Source organism: Cherax quadricarinatus, chromosome 49, assembly GCF_038502225.1.
Source record: "Cherax quadricarinatus isolate ZL_2023a chromosome 49, ASM3850222v1, whole genome shotgun sequence".
Classification (NCBI taxonomy): Eukaryota; Metazoa; Arthropoda; class Malacostraca; order Decapoda; family Parastacidae; genus Cherax; species Cherax quadricarinatus.
The window spans coordinates 6,947,136-6,965,388 of record NC_091340.1 but is presented as its reverse complement, the minus strand read 5'-3'; the positions used below and the strand labels follow the sequence as shown (position 1 = coordinate 6,965,388).

At 48.8% G+C, this 18,253-nt stretch overlaps 1 protein-coding gene across 4 annotated transcripts in view; it reads left to right on the top strand.

Annotated features, from left to right (window-relative positions):
• The window catches only part of LOC128705133 (uncharacterized), a 111,142-nt gene that overhangs the window by 69,866 nt on the left and 23,023 nt on the right, over positions 1 to 18,253 (top strand). For 2 of the 4 annotated variants that reach the window (XM_070095163.1, XM_070095165.1), the window contains exon 2: positions 17,693 to 17,926. In XM_070095163.1, coding sequence (XP_069951264.1) covers positions 17,693 to 17,926 — 234 coding nt within the window. Of the gene's footprint in view, positions 1 to 14,244; positions 14,333 to 14,511; positions 14,574 to 14,598; positions 14,680 to 17,692; positions 17,927 to 18,253 lie in introns of those variants that run through there. The other 2 variants (XM_070095164.1, XM_070095166.1) reach the window with 2 other exon arrangements.

Here is an 18,253-nt window from a genome sequence, read left to right as displayed (position 1 = left end):
GAGGAGGAGCTGGGGGTGTGGGTGAGGAGGACCTGGGGGTGTGGGTGAGGAGGAGCTGGGGGTGTGGGGGAGGAGGAGCTGGGGGTGTGGGTGAGGAGGAGCTGGGGTGTGGGTGAGGAGGAGCTGGGGGTGTGGGTGAGGATTAGCTGGGGGTGTGGGTGAGGAGGAGCTGGGGGTGTGGGTGAGGAGGAGCTGGGGGTGTTGGTGAGGAGGAGCTGGGGGTGTGGGTGAGGAGGAGCTGGGGTGTGGGTGAGGAGGAGCTGGGGGTGTGGGTGAGGAGGAGCTGGGGGTGTGGGTGAGGAGGAGCTGGGGGTGCGGGTGAGGAGTAGCTGGGGTGTGGGTGAGGAGGAGCTGGGGGTGTGGGTGAGGAGGAGCTGGGGTGTGGGTGAGGAGGAGCTGGGGGTGTGGGTGAGGAGGAGCTGGGGTGTGGGTGAGGAGGAGCTGGGGTGTGGGTGAGGAGGAGCTGGGGGTGTGGGTGAGGAGGTAGGGGTGTGGGTGAGGAGGAGCTGGGGGTGCGGGTGAGGAGGATCTGGGGTGTGGGTGAGGAGGAGCTGGGGTGTGGGTGAGGAGGAGCTGGGGTGTGGGTGAGGAGGAGCTGGGGGTGTGGGTGAGGAGGAGCTGGGGGTGTGGGTGAGGAGGAGCTGGGGTGCGGGTGAGGAGGAGCTGGGGTGTGGGTGAGGAGGAGCTGGTGGTGTGGGTGAGGAGCTGGGGGTGTGGGTGAGGAGCTGAGGGTGTGGGTGAGGAGGAGCTGGGGTGCGGGTGAGGAGGAGCTGGGGTGTGGGTGAAGAGGAGCTGGGGGTGTGGGTGAGGAGGACCTGGGGTGTGGATGAGGAGGAGCTGGGGTGTGGGTGAGGAGGAGCTGGGGGTGTGGGTGAGGAGCTGAGGGTGTGGGTGAGGAGGAGCTGGGGTGCGGGTGAGGAGGAGCTGGGGTGTGGGTGAAGAGGAGCTGGGGGTGTGGGTGAGGAGGAACTGGGGTGTGGGTGAGGAGGAGCTGGGGTGTGGGTGAGGAGGAGCTGGGGGTGTGGGTGAGGAGGAGCTGGGGCGTGGGTAAGGAGGAGCTGGGGTGTGGGTGAGGAGGAGCTGGGGTGTGGGTGAGGAGGAGCTGGGGTGTGGGTGAGGAGGAGCTGGGGTGTGGGTGAGGAGGATCTGGGGTGTGGGTGAGGAGGAGCTGGGGTGTGGGTGAGGAGGAGCTGGGGCGTGGGTAAGGAGGAGCTGGGGTGTGGGTGAGGAGGAGCTGGGGTGTGGGTGAGGAGGAGCTGGGGTGTGGGTGAGGAGGAGCTGGGGGTGTGGGTGAGGAGGAGCTGGGGATGTGGATGAGGAGGAGCTGGGGTGTGGGTGAGGAGGAGCAGGGGGTGTGGGTGAGGAGGAGCTGGGGGTGTGCGTGAGGAAGTACCACACCCACGGCTGACCAGTTCCCAGGGAACTCCAGCAAAAAATAACCACGCCTGGACAGGTTTTCCTTGGCTAGGGATGTATCGCGTGTAGAGGCAGACCTCTCCTATACTTCAGCAAGGCTGAGGCACTGGACACCTTCCTTCATTCAAGGCCGAGGGACTGAAAACATTCCTTCATTCAAGGCTGAGGGACTGAATACTTTCCTTCATTCAAGGCTGAGGGACTGAAAACATTCCTTCATTCAAGGCTGAGGGACTGAAAACATTCCTTCATTCAAGGCTGAGGGACTGAAAACATTCCTTCATTCAAGGCTGAGGGACTGAAAACCTTCCTTCATTCAATGCTGAGGAAGTGAACACCTTCCTTTATTCAAGGCTGAGGGACTGAAAACCTTCCTTTATTCAAGGCTGAGGGAAAGAACACCTTCCATCAAGGCTGAGGGACTGAACACCTTCTATCAAGACTGAGGGACTGAACACCTTCTTTCATTCAAGGCTGAGGAAGTGAACACCTTCCTTTATTCAAGGCTGAGGGACTGAACATCTTCCATCAAGACTGAGGGACTGAACATCTTCCATCAAGACTGAGGGACTGAACACCTTCCATCAAGACAGAGGGACAGAACACCTTCCATCAATACTGAGGGACTGAACACCTTCCATCAAGACTGAGTGACTGAACACCTTCCATCAAGACTGAGGGACTGAACATCTTCCATTAAGGTTATGGGACTGAACACCTTCCATCAAGACTGAGAGACTGAACACCTTCCATCAAGACTGAGGGACTGAACTCCTTCCATCAAGACTGAGGGACTGAACATCTTCCATTAAGGCTATGGGACTGAACACCTTCCATCAAGACTGAGAGACTGAACACCTTCCATCAAGATTGTGGGACTGAACACCTTCCATCAAGAATAAGGGACTGAACACCTTCCATCAAGACTAGGGGACTGAACACCTTCCAACAAGACTATGGGATTGAACACATTCCATCAAGACTAGGGGACTGAACACCTTCCATCAAGGCTATCTGACTGAACACCTTCCATCAAGACTAGGGGACTGAACACCTTCCATCAAGACTAGGGGACTGAACATCTTCCATCAAAACTAGGGGACTGAACACCTTCCATCAAGTCTAGGGGACAGAACACCTTCCACCAAGACTAGGGGATTGAACACCCTCCAATAAGACTAGGGGACTGAACACCTTCCTTCAAGACTAGGGGACTGCACACCTTCCATCAAGAGTAGGGGGCTGAACACCTTCCATCAAGACTAGGGGATTGAACACCATCCATTAAGACTAGGGGACTGAACACCTTCCTTCAAGACTATGGGACTGAACACCTTCCAACAAGACTATGGGACTGAACACCTTCCATCAATACTGAGGGAACACCTTCCATCAAGATGAGGGACTGAACACCTTCCATCAAGACTAGGTGACTGAACACCTTCCATCAAGACTGAGGGATTGAACACCTTCCATCAAGACTATGGGACTGAACAGCTTCCATAAAGATTAAAGGACTGAACACCTTCCAACAAGACTATGGGGCTGAACACCTTTCATCAAGACTAGGGGATTGAACACCTTCCATTAAGACTAGGGGACTGAACACCTTCAAACAAGACTATGGAACCAAACGCCTTCCATCAAGACTGAGGGACAGAACACCTTCTATCAAGACTGAGGGAACACCTTCCATCAAGTCTGAAAGACTGAAAACCTTCCATCAAGACTAGGTGACTGAACACCTTCCATCAAGACTGAGGGAACACCTTCCATCAAGTCTGAAAGACTGGAAACCTTCCATCAAGACTAGGTGACTGAACACCTTCCATCAAGAATATGTGACTGAACACCTTCCATCAAGACTGAAGGAACACCTTCCATCAAGACTGAGGGACTCAACACCTTCCATCAAGACTAGGAGACTGAACACCTTCCATCAAGACTGAGGGACTGAACACCTTCCATCAAGACTATGGGACTGAACACCTTCCATCAAGACTGAGGGACTGAACACCTTCCATCAAGACTATGGGACTGAACACCTTCCATCAAGACTGAGGGACTGAACACCTTCCATCAAGACTGAGGGACTGAACACCTTCCATCAAGACTGAGGGACTGAACACCTTCCATCAAGACTGAGGGACTGAACACCTTCCATCAGGGACTGACCTATCAAGACTGAGGGACTGAACACCTTCCATCAAGACTAGGGGACTGAACACCTTCCATAAAGACTAGGGGACTGAACACCTTCCATCAAGTCTAGGGGAATGAACACCTTCCATCAAGACTAGGGGATTGAACACCTTCCATTAAGACTAGAGGACTGAACACCTTCCTTCAAGACTAGGGGACTGCACACCTTCCATCAAAAGTAAGGGGCTGAACACCTTCCATCAAGACTAGGGGATAGAACACCTTCCATTAAGACTAGGGGACTGAACACCCTCCTTCAAGACTAGGGGACTGAACACCTTCCAACAAGACTATGGGACTGAACACCTTACATCAAGATAGAGGGACTGAACACCTTCCATCAATACTGAGGGAACACCTTCCATCAAGACTGAGGGACTGAGCACCTTCCATCAAGACTGAGGGACTGAACACCTTCCATCAAGACTGAGGGAACACCTTCCATCAAGACTGAGGGGCTGAACACCTTCCATCAAGACTGAGGGACTGAACACCTTCCATCAAGACTGAGGGACTGAACACCTTCCATCAAGACTGAGGGACTGAACACCTTCCATCAAGACTGAGGGACTGAACACCTTCCATCAAGACTGAGGGACTGAACACCTTCCATCAAGACTGAGGGACTGAACACCTTCCATCAAGACTGAGGGACTGAACACCTTCCATCAAGACTGAGGGACTGAACACCTTCCATCAAGACTGAGGGACTGAACATCTTCCTTTATTCAAGGCTGAGGGACTGAACACCTTCCATCAAGACTGAGGGACTGAACACCTTCCATCAAGACTGAGGGACTGAACACCTTCCATCAAGACTGAGGGACTGAACACCTTCCATCAAGACTGAGGGACTGAACACCTTCCATCAAGACTGAGGGACTGAACACCTTCCATCAAGACTGAGGGACTGAACACCTTCCATCAAGACTGAGGGACTGAACACCTTCCATCAAGACTGAGGGACTGAACACCTTCCATCAAGACTGAGGGACTGAACACCTTCCATCAAGACTGAGGGACTGAACACCTTCCATCAAGAATGAGGGCACACCTTCCATCAAGACTGAGGGACTGAACACCTTCCATCAAGACTGAGGGACTGAACACCTTCCATCAAGACTGAGGGACTGAACACCTTCCATCAAGACTGAGGGACTGAACACCTTCCATCAAGACTGAGGGACTGAACACCTTCCATCAAGACTGAGGGACTGAACACCTTCCATCAAGACTGAGGGACTGAACACCTTCCATCAAGACTGAGGGACTGAACACCTTCCATCAAGACTGAGGGACTGAACACCTTCCATCAAGACTGAGGGACTGAACACCTTCCATCAAGACTGAGGGACTGAACACCTTCCATCAAGACTGAGGGACTGAACACCTTCTATCAAGACTGCGGGACTGAACACCTTCTATCAAGACTGAGGGACTGAACACCTTCCATCAAGACTGAGGGACTGAACACCTTCCATCAAGACTGAGGGACTGAACACCTTCCATCAAGACTGAGGGACTGAACACCTTCCATCAAGACTGAGGGACTGAACACCTTTCATCAAGACTGAGGGACTGAACACCTTCCATCAAGACTGAGGGACTGAACACCTTCCATCAAGACTGAGGGACTGAACACCTTCCATCAAGACTGAGGGACTGAACACCTTCCATCAAGACTGAGGGACTGAACACCTTCCATCAAGACTGAGGGACTGAACACCTTCCATCAAGACTGAGGGACTGAACACCTTCCATCAAGACTGAGGGACTGAACACCTTCCATCAAGACTGAGGGACTGAACACCTTCCATCAAGACTGAGGGACTGAACACCTTCCATCAAGACTGAGGGACTGAACACCTTCCATCAAGACTGAGGGACTGAACACCTTCCATCAAGACTGAGGGACTGAACACCTTCCATCAAGACTGAGGGACTGAACACCTTCCATCAAGACTGAGGGACTGAACACCTTCCATCAAGACTGAGGGACTGAACACCTTCCATCAAGACTGAGGGACTGAACACCTTCTTTCAAGTCTGAGGGACTGAACACCTTCCATCAAGACTGAGGGACTGAACACCTTCCATCAAGACTGAGGGACTGAACACCTTCCATCAAGACTGAGGGACTGAACACCTTCCATCAAGACTGAGGGACTGAACACCTTCCATCAAGACTGAGGGACTGAACACCTTCCATCAAGACTGAGGGACTGAACACCACCATCAAGGCTGAGGGACTGAAAACTTCCTTCATTCAAGGCTGAGGGACTGAACACCTTCCATCAAGACTGAGGTACTGAACATCTTCCATCAAGACTGAGGGACTGAACACCTTCCATCAAGACTGAGGGACTGAACACCACCATCAAGACTGCGCGACTGAACACCGACCTTCAAGACTGAGGGACTGAACACCTTCCATCAAGACTGAGGGACTGAACACCTTCCATCAAGACTGAGGGACTGAACACCTTCCATCAAGACTGAGGGACTGAACACCTTCCATCAAGACTGAGGGACTGAACACCTTCCATCAAGACTGAGGGACTGAACACCTTCCATCAAGACTGAGGGACTGAACACCTTCCATCAAGACTGAGGGACTGAACACCTTCCATCAAGACTGAGGGACTGAACACCTTCCATCAAGACTGAGGGACTGAACACCTTCCATCAAGACTGAGGGACTGAACACCTTCCATCAAGACTGAGGGACTGAACACCTTCCATCAAAACTTTGGGACTGAACACCTTTCATCAAGACTGAGGGACTGAACACCTCCAGTCAAGACTGTGGGACTGAACACCATCCATGAAGACTTAGGGACTGAACACCTTTCATCAAGACTGAGGGACTGAACACCTTCCATCAAAACTGAGGGACTGAACAACTTGCATCATGACTAAGGGACTGAACACCTTGCATCAAGACATAGGGACTCAACACCTTCCATCAAGTCTGAGGGACTGAACACCTTCAGTAAAGACTATGGGACTGAACACCTTCCATCAAGAATATGTGACTGAACACCTTCAATCAAGAATATGGGACTGAACACCTTCCATCAAGACTGAGGGACTGAACACCTTCAGTCAAGACCGTGGGACTGAACACCTTCCATCAAGAAAATGTGACTGAGTACCTTCCATCAAGAATATGGGACTGAAGACCTTCCATCCAGAATATAGGTCTGAATGCCTTCCATCAAGACACAGGGACTGAACACCTTCAGTCAAGGCTGTGGGACTGAAAACCTTCCATCAAGAATATGTGACTGAGCACCTTCCTTTAAGAATATGTGACTGAACACCTTCCATCAAGAATATGGGACTGAACACCTTCCATCAAAACTGTATGACTGAACACCTTCTCTCAAGGCTGAGGGTCTGAACACCTTCCATCAAAACTGTGGGACTGAGCACCTTCAGTCAAGACTGAGTGACTGAACATCTTCCATCAAGACTGAGGGACTGAACACCTTCCATCAAGACTGAATGGCTGAACACATTCCATCGAATCTGTGGGACTGAACACCTTCCATCAAGACTGAGGGACTGAACACCTTCCATCAAGACTGAGGAACTAAACAGCTTCCATCAACACTGGGGGACTGAACACCCTCCATCAAGACTGAGTGACTGAATACCTTCCATCAACACTAGGGGATGGAACACCTTCCATCAAGACTGAGTGACTGAAGACCTTCCTTCAAGACTGAGGGAATGAACGCCTTCCATTAACTCCGAGGGACTGAACACCTTCCGTCAAGATTGAGGGACTGAACACCTTCCATCAAGACTGAGGAACTGGACACCTTCCATCAAGACTGATGGACTGAACACTTTCAATCAACACCGAGGGACTGAACTCCTTCCATTAAGACTGAGGGACTGAACACCTTCCATCAATACAAAGGGACTGAACACCTTCCATCAAGTCTGAGGGACTGAACACCGTCCATTAAGACTGAGGGACTGAACACCACCTATCAAGACTGAGGGACTGAACACCACCTATCAAGACTGAGGGACTGAACACCACCTATCAAGACTGAGGGACTGAACACCACCTATCAAGACTGAGGGACTGAACACCACCTATCAAGACTGAGGGACTGAACACCACCTATCAAGACTGAGGGACTGAACACCACCTATCAAGACTGAGGGACTGAACACCACCTATCAAGACTGAGGGACTGAACACCACCTATCAAGACTGAGGGACTGAACACCACCTATCAAGACTGAGGGACTGAACACCACCTATCAAGACTGAGGGACTGAACACCACCTATCAAGACTGAGGGACTGAACACCACCTATCAAGACTGAGGGACTGAACACCACCTATCAAGACTGAGGGACTGAACACCACCTATCAAGACTGAGGGACTGAACACCACCTATCAAGACTGAGGGACTGAACACCACCTATCAAGACTGAGGGACTGAACACCACCATCAAAACAAGACTGAGGGACTGAACACAAGACTTGAACACCACCTATCAAGACTGAGGGACTGAACACCACCTATCAAGACTGAGGGACTGAAGACTGAGGGACAGAACACCACCTATCAAGACTGAGGGACTGAACACCACCTATCAAGACTGAGGGACTGAACACCACCTATCAAGACTGAGGGACTGAACACCACCTATCAAGACTGAGGGACTGAACACCACCTATCAAGACTGAGGGACTGAACACCACCTATCAAGACTGAACACCACCTCAAGAGAGGGTCTGAACACCACCTATCAAGACTGAGGGACTGAACACCACCTATCAAGACTGAGGGTCTGAACACCACCTATCAAGACTGAGGGTCTGAACACCACCTATCAAGACTGAGGGTCTGAACACCACCTATCAAGACTGAGGGTCTGAACACCACCTATCAAGACTGAGGGACTGAACACCACCTATCAAGACTGAGGGACTGAACACCACCTATCAAGACTGAGGGTCTGAACACCACCTATCAAGACTGAGGGACTGAACACCACCTATCAAGACTGAGGGACTGAACACCACCTATCAAGACTGAGGGACTGAACACCACCTATCAAGACTGAGGGACTGAACACCACCTATCAAGACTGAGGGACTGAACACCACCTATCAAGACTGAGGGACTGAACACCACCTATCAAGACTGAGGGACTGAACACCACCTATCAAGACTGAGGGACTGAACACCACCTATCAAGACTGAGGGACTGAACACCACCTATCAAGACTGAGGGACTGAACACCACCTATCAAGACTGAGGGACTGAACACCACCTATCAAGACTGAGGGACTGAACACCACCTATCAAGACTGAGGGACTGAACACCACCTATCAAGACTGAGGGACTGAACACCACCTATCAAGACTGAGGGACTGAACACCACCTATCAAGACTGAGGGACTGAACACCACCTATCAAGACTGAGGGACTGAACACCACCTATCAAGACTGAGGGACTGAACACCACCTATCAAGACTGAGGGACTGAACACCACCTATCAAGACTGAGGGACTGAACACCACCTATCAAGACTGAGGGACTGAACACCACCTATCAAGACTGAGGGACTGAACACCACCTATCAAGACTGAGGGACTGAACACCACCTATCAAGACTGAGGGACTGAACACCACCTATCAAGACTGAGGGACTGAACACCACCTATCAAGACTGAGGGACTGAACACCACCTATCAAGACTGAGGGACTGAACACCACCTATCAAGACTGAGGGACTGAACACCACCTATCAAGACTGAGGGACTGAACACCACCTATCAAGACTGAGGGACTGAACACCACCTATCAAGACTGAGGGACTGAACACCACCTATCAAGACTGAGGGACTGAACACCACCTATCAAGACTGAGGGACTGAACACCACCTATCAAGACTGAGGGACTGAACACCACCTATCAAGACTGAGGGACTGAACACCACCTATCAAGACTGAGGGACTGAACACCACCTATCAAGACTGAGGGACTGAACACCACCTATCAAGACTGAGGGACTGAACACCACCTATCAAGACTGAGGGACTGAACACCACCTATCAAGACTGAGGGACTGAACACCACCTATCAAGACTGAGGGACTGAACACCACCTATCAAGACTGAGGGACTGAACACCACCTATCAAGACTGAGGGACTGAACACCACCTATCAAGACTGAGGGACTGAACACCACCTATCAAGACTGAGGGACTGAACACCACCTATCAAGACTGAGGGACTGAACACCACCTATCAAGACTGAGGGACTGAACACCACCTATCAAGACTGAGGGACTGAACACCACCTATCAAGACTGAGGGACTGAACACCACCTATCAAGACTGAGGGACTGAACACCACCTATCAAGACTGAGGGACTGACCACCTTCTATCAAGACTGAGGGACTGAACACCACCTATCAAGACTGAGGGACTGAACACCACCTATCAAGACTGAGGGACTGAACACCACCTATCAAGACTGAGGGACTGAACACCACCTATCAAGACTGAGGGACTGAACACCACCTATCAAGACTGAGGGACTGAACACCACCTATCAAGACTGAGGGACAGAACACCACCTATCAAGACTGAGGGACTGAACACCACCTATCAAGACTGAGGGACTGAACACCACCTATCAAGACTGAGGGACTGAACACCACCTATCAAGACTGAGGGACTGAACACCACCTATCAAGACTGAGGGACTGAACACCTATCAAGACTGAGGGACTGAACACCACCTATCAAGACTGAGGGACTGAACACCACCTATCAAGACTGAGGGACTGAACACCACCTATCAAGACTGAGGGACTGAACACCACCTATCAAGACTGAGGGACTGAACACCACCTATCAAGACTGAGGGACTGAACACCACCTATCAAGACTGAGGGACTGAACACCACCTATCAAGACTGAGGGACTGAACACCACCTATCAAGACTGAGGGACTGAACACCACCTATCAAGACTGAGGGAATGAACACCACCTATCAAGACTCAGGGACTGAACACCAAGCCTCCGGATGCAACATCCCAGCAATTCCAGGAACAGCTGTTAAAAATTGACCACTGTCTGGAAAATCTTCCAGCTCCTGCACCCAACATCTTGCTCCTGGGGGATTTCAACTTAAGGCACCTAAAATGGAGGAATATAGCAAATAATATTGTTGCAGTAATAACACCAGGAGGCAGCTCTGATGAAAACTCACACTCACACGAGCTTTTAAATCTCTGCACAAAATTCAATTTAAACCAGCAAATAATAGAGCCTACTAGACTAGAGAATACACTAGACCTCATCTTCACTAACAATGATGATCTGATAAGAAATGTCACCATATCAAAAACAATATACTCAGATCACAACATAATTGAGGTTCAGACATGTATGCGCGGAGCCCCAGACCGACAAAATGAGACTAGTCACGAGGGAGCATTCACCAAATTCAACTTCAATAACAAAAACATAAAGTGGGACCAAGTAAACCAAGTCCTAACCGATATAAGCTGGGAAGATACACTAAGCAACACAGACCCCAACTTATGCCTAGAACAGATTAACTCGGTGGCACTCGATGTATGCACAAGGCTTATTCCTCTAAGAAAAAGGAGGAGTAGATGTAAAATAGAAAGAGACAGGCGCTCCCTTTACAGGCGACGGAAAAGAATAACAGAGCGGCTAAAAGAGGTCAATATATCTGAAATGCGTAGGGAGAAACTGGTCAGAGAAATAGCAAGCATCGAACTTAAGCTAAAAGAATCCTTTAGGAGTCAGGAATCGCGGGAAGAACTAAAAGCCATAAATGAAATCGAAAGAAACCCAAAGTATTTCTTCTCCTATGCCAAATCAAAATCGAGAACAACGTCCAGTATTGGGCCCCTACTTAAACAAGATGGGTCCTACACAGATGACAGCAAGGAAATGAGTGAGCTACTCAAGTCCCAATATGAATCAGTTTTTAGCAAGGCGCTAACCAGACTGAGAGTCGAAGATCAAAATGAATTTTTTATGAGCCACAAAATTTGATTAACACAAGCCTATCCGATGTTATCCTGACGCCAAATGACTTCGAACAGGCGATAAATGACATGCCCATGCACTCTGCCCCAGGGCCAGACTCGTGGAACTCTGTGTTCATCAAGAACTGCCTTTTCCATCCTATGGAGAGGGAGCATGGACACGGGGGTCGTCCCTCAGTTACTAAAAACAACAGACATAGCCCCACTCCACAAAGGGGGCAGTAAAGCAATAGCAAAGAACTACATACCAATAGCACTAACATCCCATATCATAAAAATCTTTGAAAGGGTCCTAAGAAGCAAGATCACCACCCATCTAGAAACCCATCAGTTACACAACCCAGGGCAACATGGGTTTAGAACAGGTCGCTCCTGTCTGTCTCAACTATTGGATCACTACGACAAGGTCCTAAATGCACTAGAAGACAAAAAGAATGCAGATGTAATATATACAGACTTTGCAAAAGCCTTCGACAAGTGTGACCATGGCGTAATAGCGCACAAAATGCGTGCTAAAGGAATAACAGGAAAAGTCGGTCGATGGATCTATAATTTCCTCACTAACAGAACACAGAGAGTAGTCGTCAACAGAGTAAAGTCCGAGGCAGCTACGGTGAAAAGCTCTGTTCCACAAGGCACAGTACTCGCTCCCATCTTGTTCCTCATCCTCATATCCGACATAGACAAGGATGTCAGCCACAGCACCGTGTCTTCCTTTGCAGATGACACCCGAATCTGCATGACAGTGTCTTCCATTGCAGACACTGCAAGGCTCCAGGCGGACATCAACCAAATCTTTCAGTGGGCTGCAGAAAACAATATGAAGTTCAACGATGAGAAATTTCAATTACTCAGATATGGTAAACATGAGGAAATTAAATCTTCATCAGAGTACAAAACAAATTCTGGCCACAAAATAGAGCGAAACACCAACGTCAAAGACCTGGGAGTGATTATGTCGGAGGATCTCACCTTCAAGGACCATAACATTGTATCAATCGCATCTGCTAGAAAAATGACAGGATGGATAATGAGAACCTTCAAAACTAGGGAGGCCAAGCCCATGATGACACTCTTCAGGTCACTTGTTCTATCTAGGCTGGAATATTGCTGCACTCTAACAGCACCTTTCAAGGCAGGTGAAATTGCCGACCTAGAAAATGTACAGAGAACTTTCACGGCCCGCATAACGGAGATAAAACACCTCAATTACTGGGAGCGCTTGAGGTTTCTAAACCTGTATTCCCTGGAACGCAGGAGGGAGAGATACATGATTATATACACCTGGAAAATCCTAGAGGGACTAGTACCGAACTTGCACACGAAAATCACTCACTACGAAAGCAAAAGACTTGGCAGACGATGCACCATCCCCCCAATGAAAAGCAGGGGTGTCACTAGCACGTTAAGAGACCATACAATAAGTGTCAGGGGCCCGAGACTGTTCAACTGCCTCCCAGCATACATAAGGGGGATTACCAACAGACCCCTGGCAGTCTTCAAGCTGGCACTGGACAAGCACCTAAAGTCAGTTCCTGATCAGCCGGGCTGTGGCTCGTACGTTGGTTTGCGTGCAGCCAGCAGCAACAGCCTGGTTGATCAGGGGCTGATCCACCAGGAGGCCTGGTCACAGACCGGGCCGCGGGGGCGTTGACCCCCGAAACTCTCTCCAGGTAAACTCTCCAGGTAAACTGAGGGACTGAACACCTTCCATCAAGACTGAGGGACTGATCACATTATCTTCCAATACCTCCAGTATGTAATCCCTGTATTCAATTCACTGAAAGATCCACTAGCGGGCGAAACATCACAATAACGATACCCAGGTGCTCCACACCTGTCTTATTCATCATCATCTTGGTACTACATACCTTTCACGATACCATAACCCCCCCTTGCATAACAGGTGCCGCCCGATACCACATACCACAAGGTCTCACACCGTTTTTATGGTCTTAACAAACAAGGAATCATCCAGGGCGACACATAACGTGTCTTATCAAACAGGTAATAATAACATTATTATAACATGCGCAAAAAGCGAATGGCAGCTAAAAGCAGTCGAATTATTATTATTATTATTATTATTATTATTATTATTAGACACTAAGAGCATACTTTAATCCATATTTTAGGGACTAGTACACCAGAATATTCTTGACTGGTGGTGTACAGGTGATATGCAGCCTTAATGACCCCCGTTGACTCGAAGGGTCATTCAGACTGCATGTCACCTGTTCACCACCAGTCAAGAATACTATAGTACTTAAAATAGGGATTAACGTAAACTCTCAGTATATATACACTGACATATCTGTACCTCTCAGTGTGTATATCCTGTGACTTTCGTGTAGTTGATAGGCTTAAAACCTACTAAACCAAGCAATCGGATTCTTCTCTCGACAAGTGAGGTACAGTTACCACAGCACCGGCTTGTGTACGTAAGTTTATTTAGGTACGCGTATACATAAATACAGTTATATGAGTTATCATACATCGCAGCATGTGTGGGTTACCTAGGATAACCCAGAAAAGTCGGACACAGTGACTTATTTCCATTGTTGTCCTTGTGATATCTTATTATTGGCTGTCTAGTCAGTGTGGGAGAGGCAGTGAGTGAGGCAGCAGTTGAGTCAGTCCAATTATTATTATTATAATCAAGGGGGAAGCGCTAAACCCGGAGGATTATACAGCGCCTGGGGGGGGATGTGGAAGGCATTCAGGCTTAATTCGGGGAACTGGAGCACAGATCCAATTCCCTAAATCAAGAGCCCCTCACCAACATCAAGGAACCTTCCTTGAGGGGAGAGAGTCAGTCCAAGACCATACGTCTATACGTGTACATCGAGAGGTGTATGCCTCTCGGTGTATACACAATGAGAGGTTAGTTTAAGCCTTTCAGGGGGGCTTATAGTATTCATGACCCATGCATAGTCGATAGGCTTGAAACCACACAAGAGGTGACCCTCATGTATACGTCTCGGACGCTGTACGTATGCGACTTGAGTTTGATCTGGTCCCTGTTTTAGGGAGTTTAGTAAATTTGGGTTTACAGTGTTTTGTTTATCCAGACTTGTGTTAGTGAACAGTGATGATAGTGCTCTAGGCTGTGGCAAAACAGTGATACAATGACCAATACTGTGAGATACCGTAACTACAGTGCCGTATCGTGAGTGATACGGAGTGTATAATGAGGGCGTACATGTATAATGCAGTTGATAATTGGTGTACAATGAAAGGTGGTTCAGCTCAGTGTAGTGACTTCGTGATGTCATAGCGAGGTGTAGTGATTTAGTGAGATATAACGTAAATTATTTTGTGTAATAAGGGTTGTTACATGTTAAGTGAAAAGTTATAGCGAACAGTGAAATGTTTGTTGATAATCTGCTGTAAGAGTATTGTAAACATCTCTCGATATTCTCGTTCGTTCACTCACGTTGTTAGTCCTTGTAAAAGTGTTATGGAAGTCTTCCATCCTTCTCACACGCAAATCACCACAGGTGTGCAACAACAGTGTGGTTGCTCAAGTTTGCCATCCATAGCATTAGGTAGGCACCACCTCAGGTGAGTAACGAGAGTATCAACACTGCCGACCTCCTGCTGACCTGGTCTCGTAACCTGGCTCAGTGAGGTCTCTTAAGATAACCTTCACCTCTCTCTGCTCCAGGAAGTGCTGATGTGTTTTTCTCAGCGTTAACTGTTGCTTACCTCCTCACCTGTGATATTTAACATGTTAATCAATGGACGTGGTTCTTGATACCAACAAAAACAGTTGGATACATAAGCAGTCATGATGACGAAGACTTAAACTGCTTAGGTATCTAGCAGGGGGTAAAAGTGACTAGCTGTCGTGGGTTCACTGATCCACGGAACTGTAATTCCACTTTTGTTTTTCCTATGAAAAACAGCAAGCTTGAGTGGTGATATGGCAGTAAGTCTGCCACCAAGATAGCAAGCTTGAGTGGTGATATGGCAGTAAATCTATCACCAGCCTGTCACCATTATGGTGACACCCGCACAATTCAACGTTCCCTGTCTACACCAGTCTTCTGGTTCTCACACATCGTGGCTAATTTTTACGATTTACTTCTCCAGGTCCCTTCATTGCGGGTCCCTTCATGCTGGTAACGGTGCTCTTGATCCAGTAAATTAGAACTATCAGCATTGAGGCCTCTCAGAGTGTATACATCCTGTGAGGGGGCGCATCATCCCAAAATATGTTTCCGTCTCCCTTGAGTATACCCGGGGTATACCTGGAGAGGTTTTAGTGTCAACGCCCCCGAGGCCCGGTCTCTGAGAGGCCTGAATGACCAGGCATTACCTTGAAACCAGTTTGTCAGTGTACTGGGGGAAAGGAAGGTGGGCAGTACCGGTGTACTGGGGGAAAGGAAGGTGGGCAGTACCGGTGTACTGGAGGAAAGGAAGGTGGGCAGTACCGGTGTACTGGAGGAAAGGAAGGTGGGCAGTACCGGTGTACTGGAGGAAAGGAAGGTGGGCAGTACCGTACTGGAGGAAAGGAAGGTGGGCAGTACCGGTGTACTGGAGGAAAGGAAGGTGGGCAGTACCGGTGTACTGGAGGAAAGGAAGGTGGGCAGTACCGGTGTACTGGGGGAAAGGAAGGTGGGCAGTACCGGTGTACTGGAGGAAAGGAAGGTGGGCAGTACCGGTGTACTGGAGGAAAGGAAGGTGGGCAGTACCGGTGTACTGGAGGAAAGGAAGGTGGGCAGTACCGGTGTACTGGAGGAAAGGAAGGTGGGCAGTACCGGTGTACTGGGGGAAAGGAAGGTGGGCAGTACCGGTGTACTGGAGGAAAGGAAGGTGGGCAGTACCGGTGTACTGGAGGAAAGGAAGGTGGGCAGTACCGGTGTACTGGAGGAAAGGAAGGTGGGCAGTACCGGTGTACTGGAGGAAAGGAAGGTGGGCAGTACCGGTGTACTGGAGGAAAGGAAGGTGGGCAGTACGGGTGTACTGGAGAAAGGGAAGGTGGGGTATTAGTGAATTGTTCCATCCATGGTATTGTGGGTTGTGAATTGTTCTAGCAACTTGAGACGGCATTCCTTAGCTCTAAAACCGTAGGGGGCCCTACACAGCACCTTGAGAGGTGGGGAGGGACGTGATTTGATCCCAGGAAGGAATGAAACAGTCAGGCAAGTTCTTGATTCCTGGTGATAGTTACTGACATATTCAACAGTACTGTATTAGACTCTTCAGGTCACCTTATTTACCTTCGTAAGAGCCGAGTAATTCTGATTTCTTTTTATTTTTCTAGTTATTTCGTGTATTGAAATAAAATTGTTTTTATTAGCGGTATTGTTTTATTAGATTTTTTATATGCTTAGAGAGATGTACGTGAGTTAGAATGTTTATGGTCGAGAAGTCATTTTTGGAGACGTGATGGTAAGGTCGTGTGGGGGGGGGAGAGGGTCATACGGCACCTAGGAAATGGGAGATAAACATCTTCAGACAAAGGAAGGGAAGGGCGTAGATGAAATTCCTTGGTTAAAAGGCTTCTTTACCAGCATCTAGTATCTAACCACGGAACCTGGAGTATACCTGGAGTGTGTTCTGAGGGTCAACGCCCCTGCGGCCCGGTCCATGACCAAGCTTCGCGGAAATTACGATCAACTAGCAACAAGTGTTAAGGTGTTCCGTAGCTCGGCTGGTAGCACACTTAGGTCCGCGGCTCGATTTCCGGTACGGGTGGAAACATTACGACGTTGTTTCAAATTCAAATTCAAAGTTTATTCTCTATAAGGATTACAATGCTGAGTTTACAGCATCTGCTGTTCCTATTCACCTAGCAGTAAAATAGGCACTTGGGTGTAAGCCGACTGATGTGGGTCGCATCCTGGGGACAAAATACACATAATTTACTAGAAATGCTGTGCATAACATAGCAAGAGGCTTTCTATACAGTAGTATGTCATTGCTGTCAGCTAGGCCTGTACACATTGTAATAATAACATTTATTTCTACAAGTACAGAGTTGTTTCTCCCTGCAGTGTTGTACGTGTGGACGATGTTGGCGGTGTTGTGGCAGTGGACACAGGTGGAGGCTCATGGGGCGCCGCTACTGGGACCAGATATCATGAGTTTCGGCTCCTTGCCACCCATCACTCTGTGGCACGCTGCCTCCATCCCCGTGGCACCCTCCGCCCCCGTGCAGTCAGGACTACCGGCTCCCAAGGGGACTGAATTTGACGGCCCTGATCCAGGCCTAAATGCAGCCATTATCAGTAAGTCTCTGTGCACCGTAATGTGGAATTAATCAGCAAGTAGAACTAAGAATCAAGAAAGTAGAATTTCTGAGTTAACATTGTTTTCCTGGGACCCTGAGCACTGCGTGCAAGAACAAGGTAGCAAAACAGTGAGTCTGTTACTGGTGTACAATACAGACAAGATGAAGAATTAGACAAGTGTGCAACATTGGGTATTAGTCGGCTGGTGTGGGTCACATTCTGGGGACAAGATTAACCTAAGTTGCCCGAAATGCTCTGCATAACAAGGGGGCTTTCTATATAGTATGTCATTGACGTCAGCTAGGTCTACATAAATTGTATAAT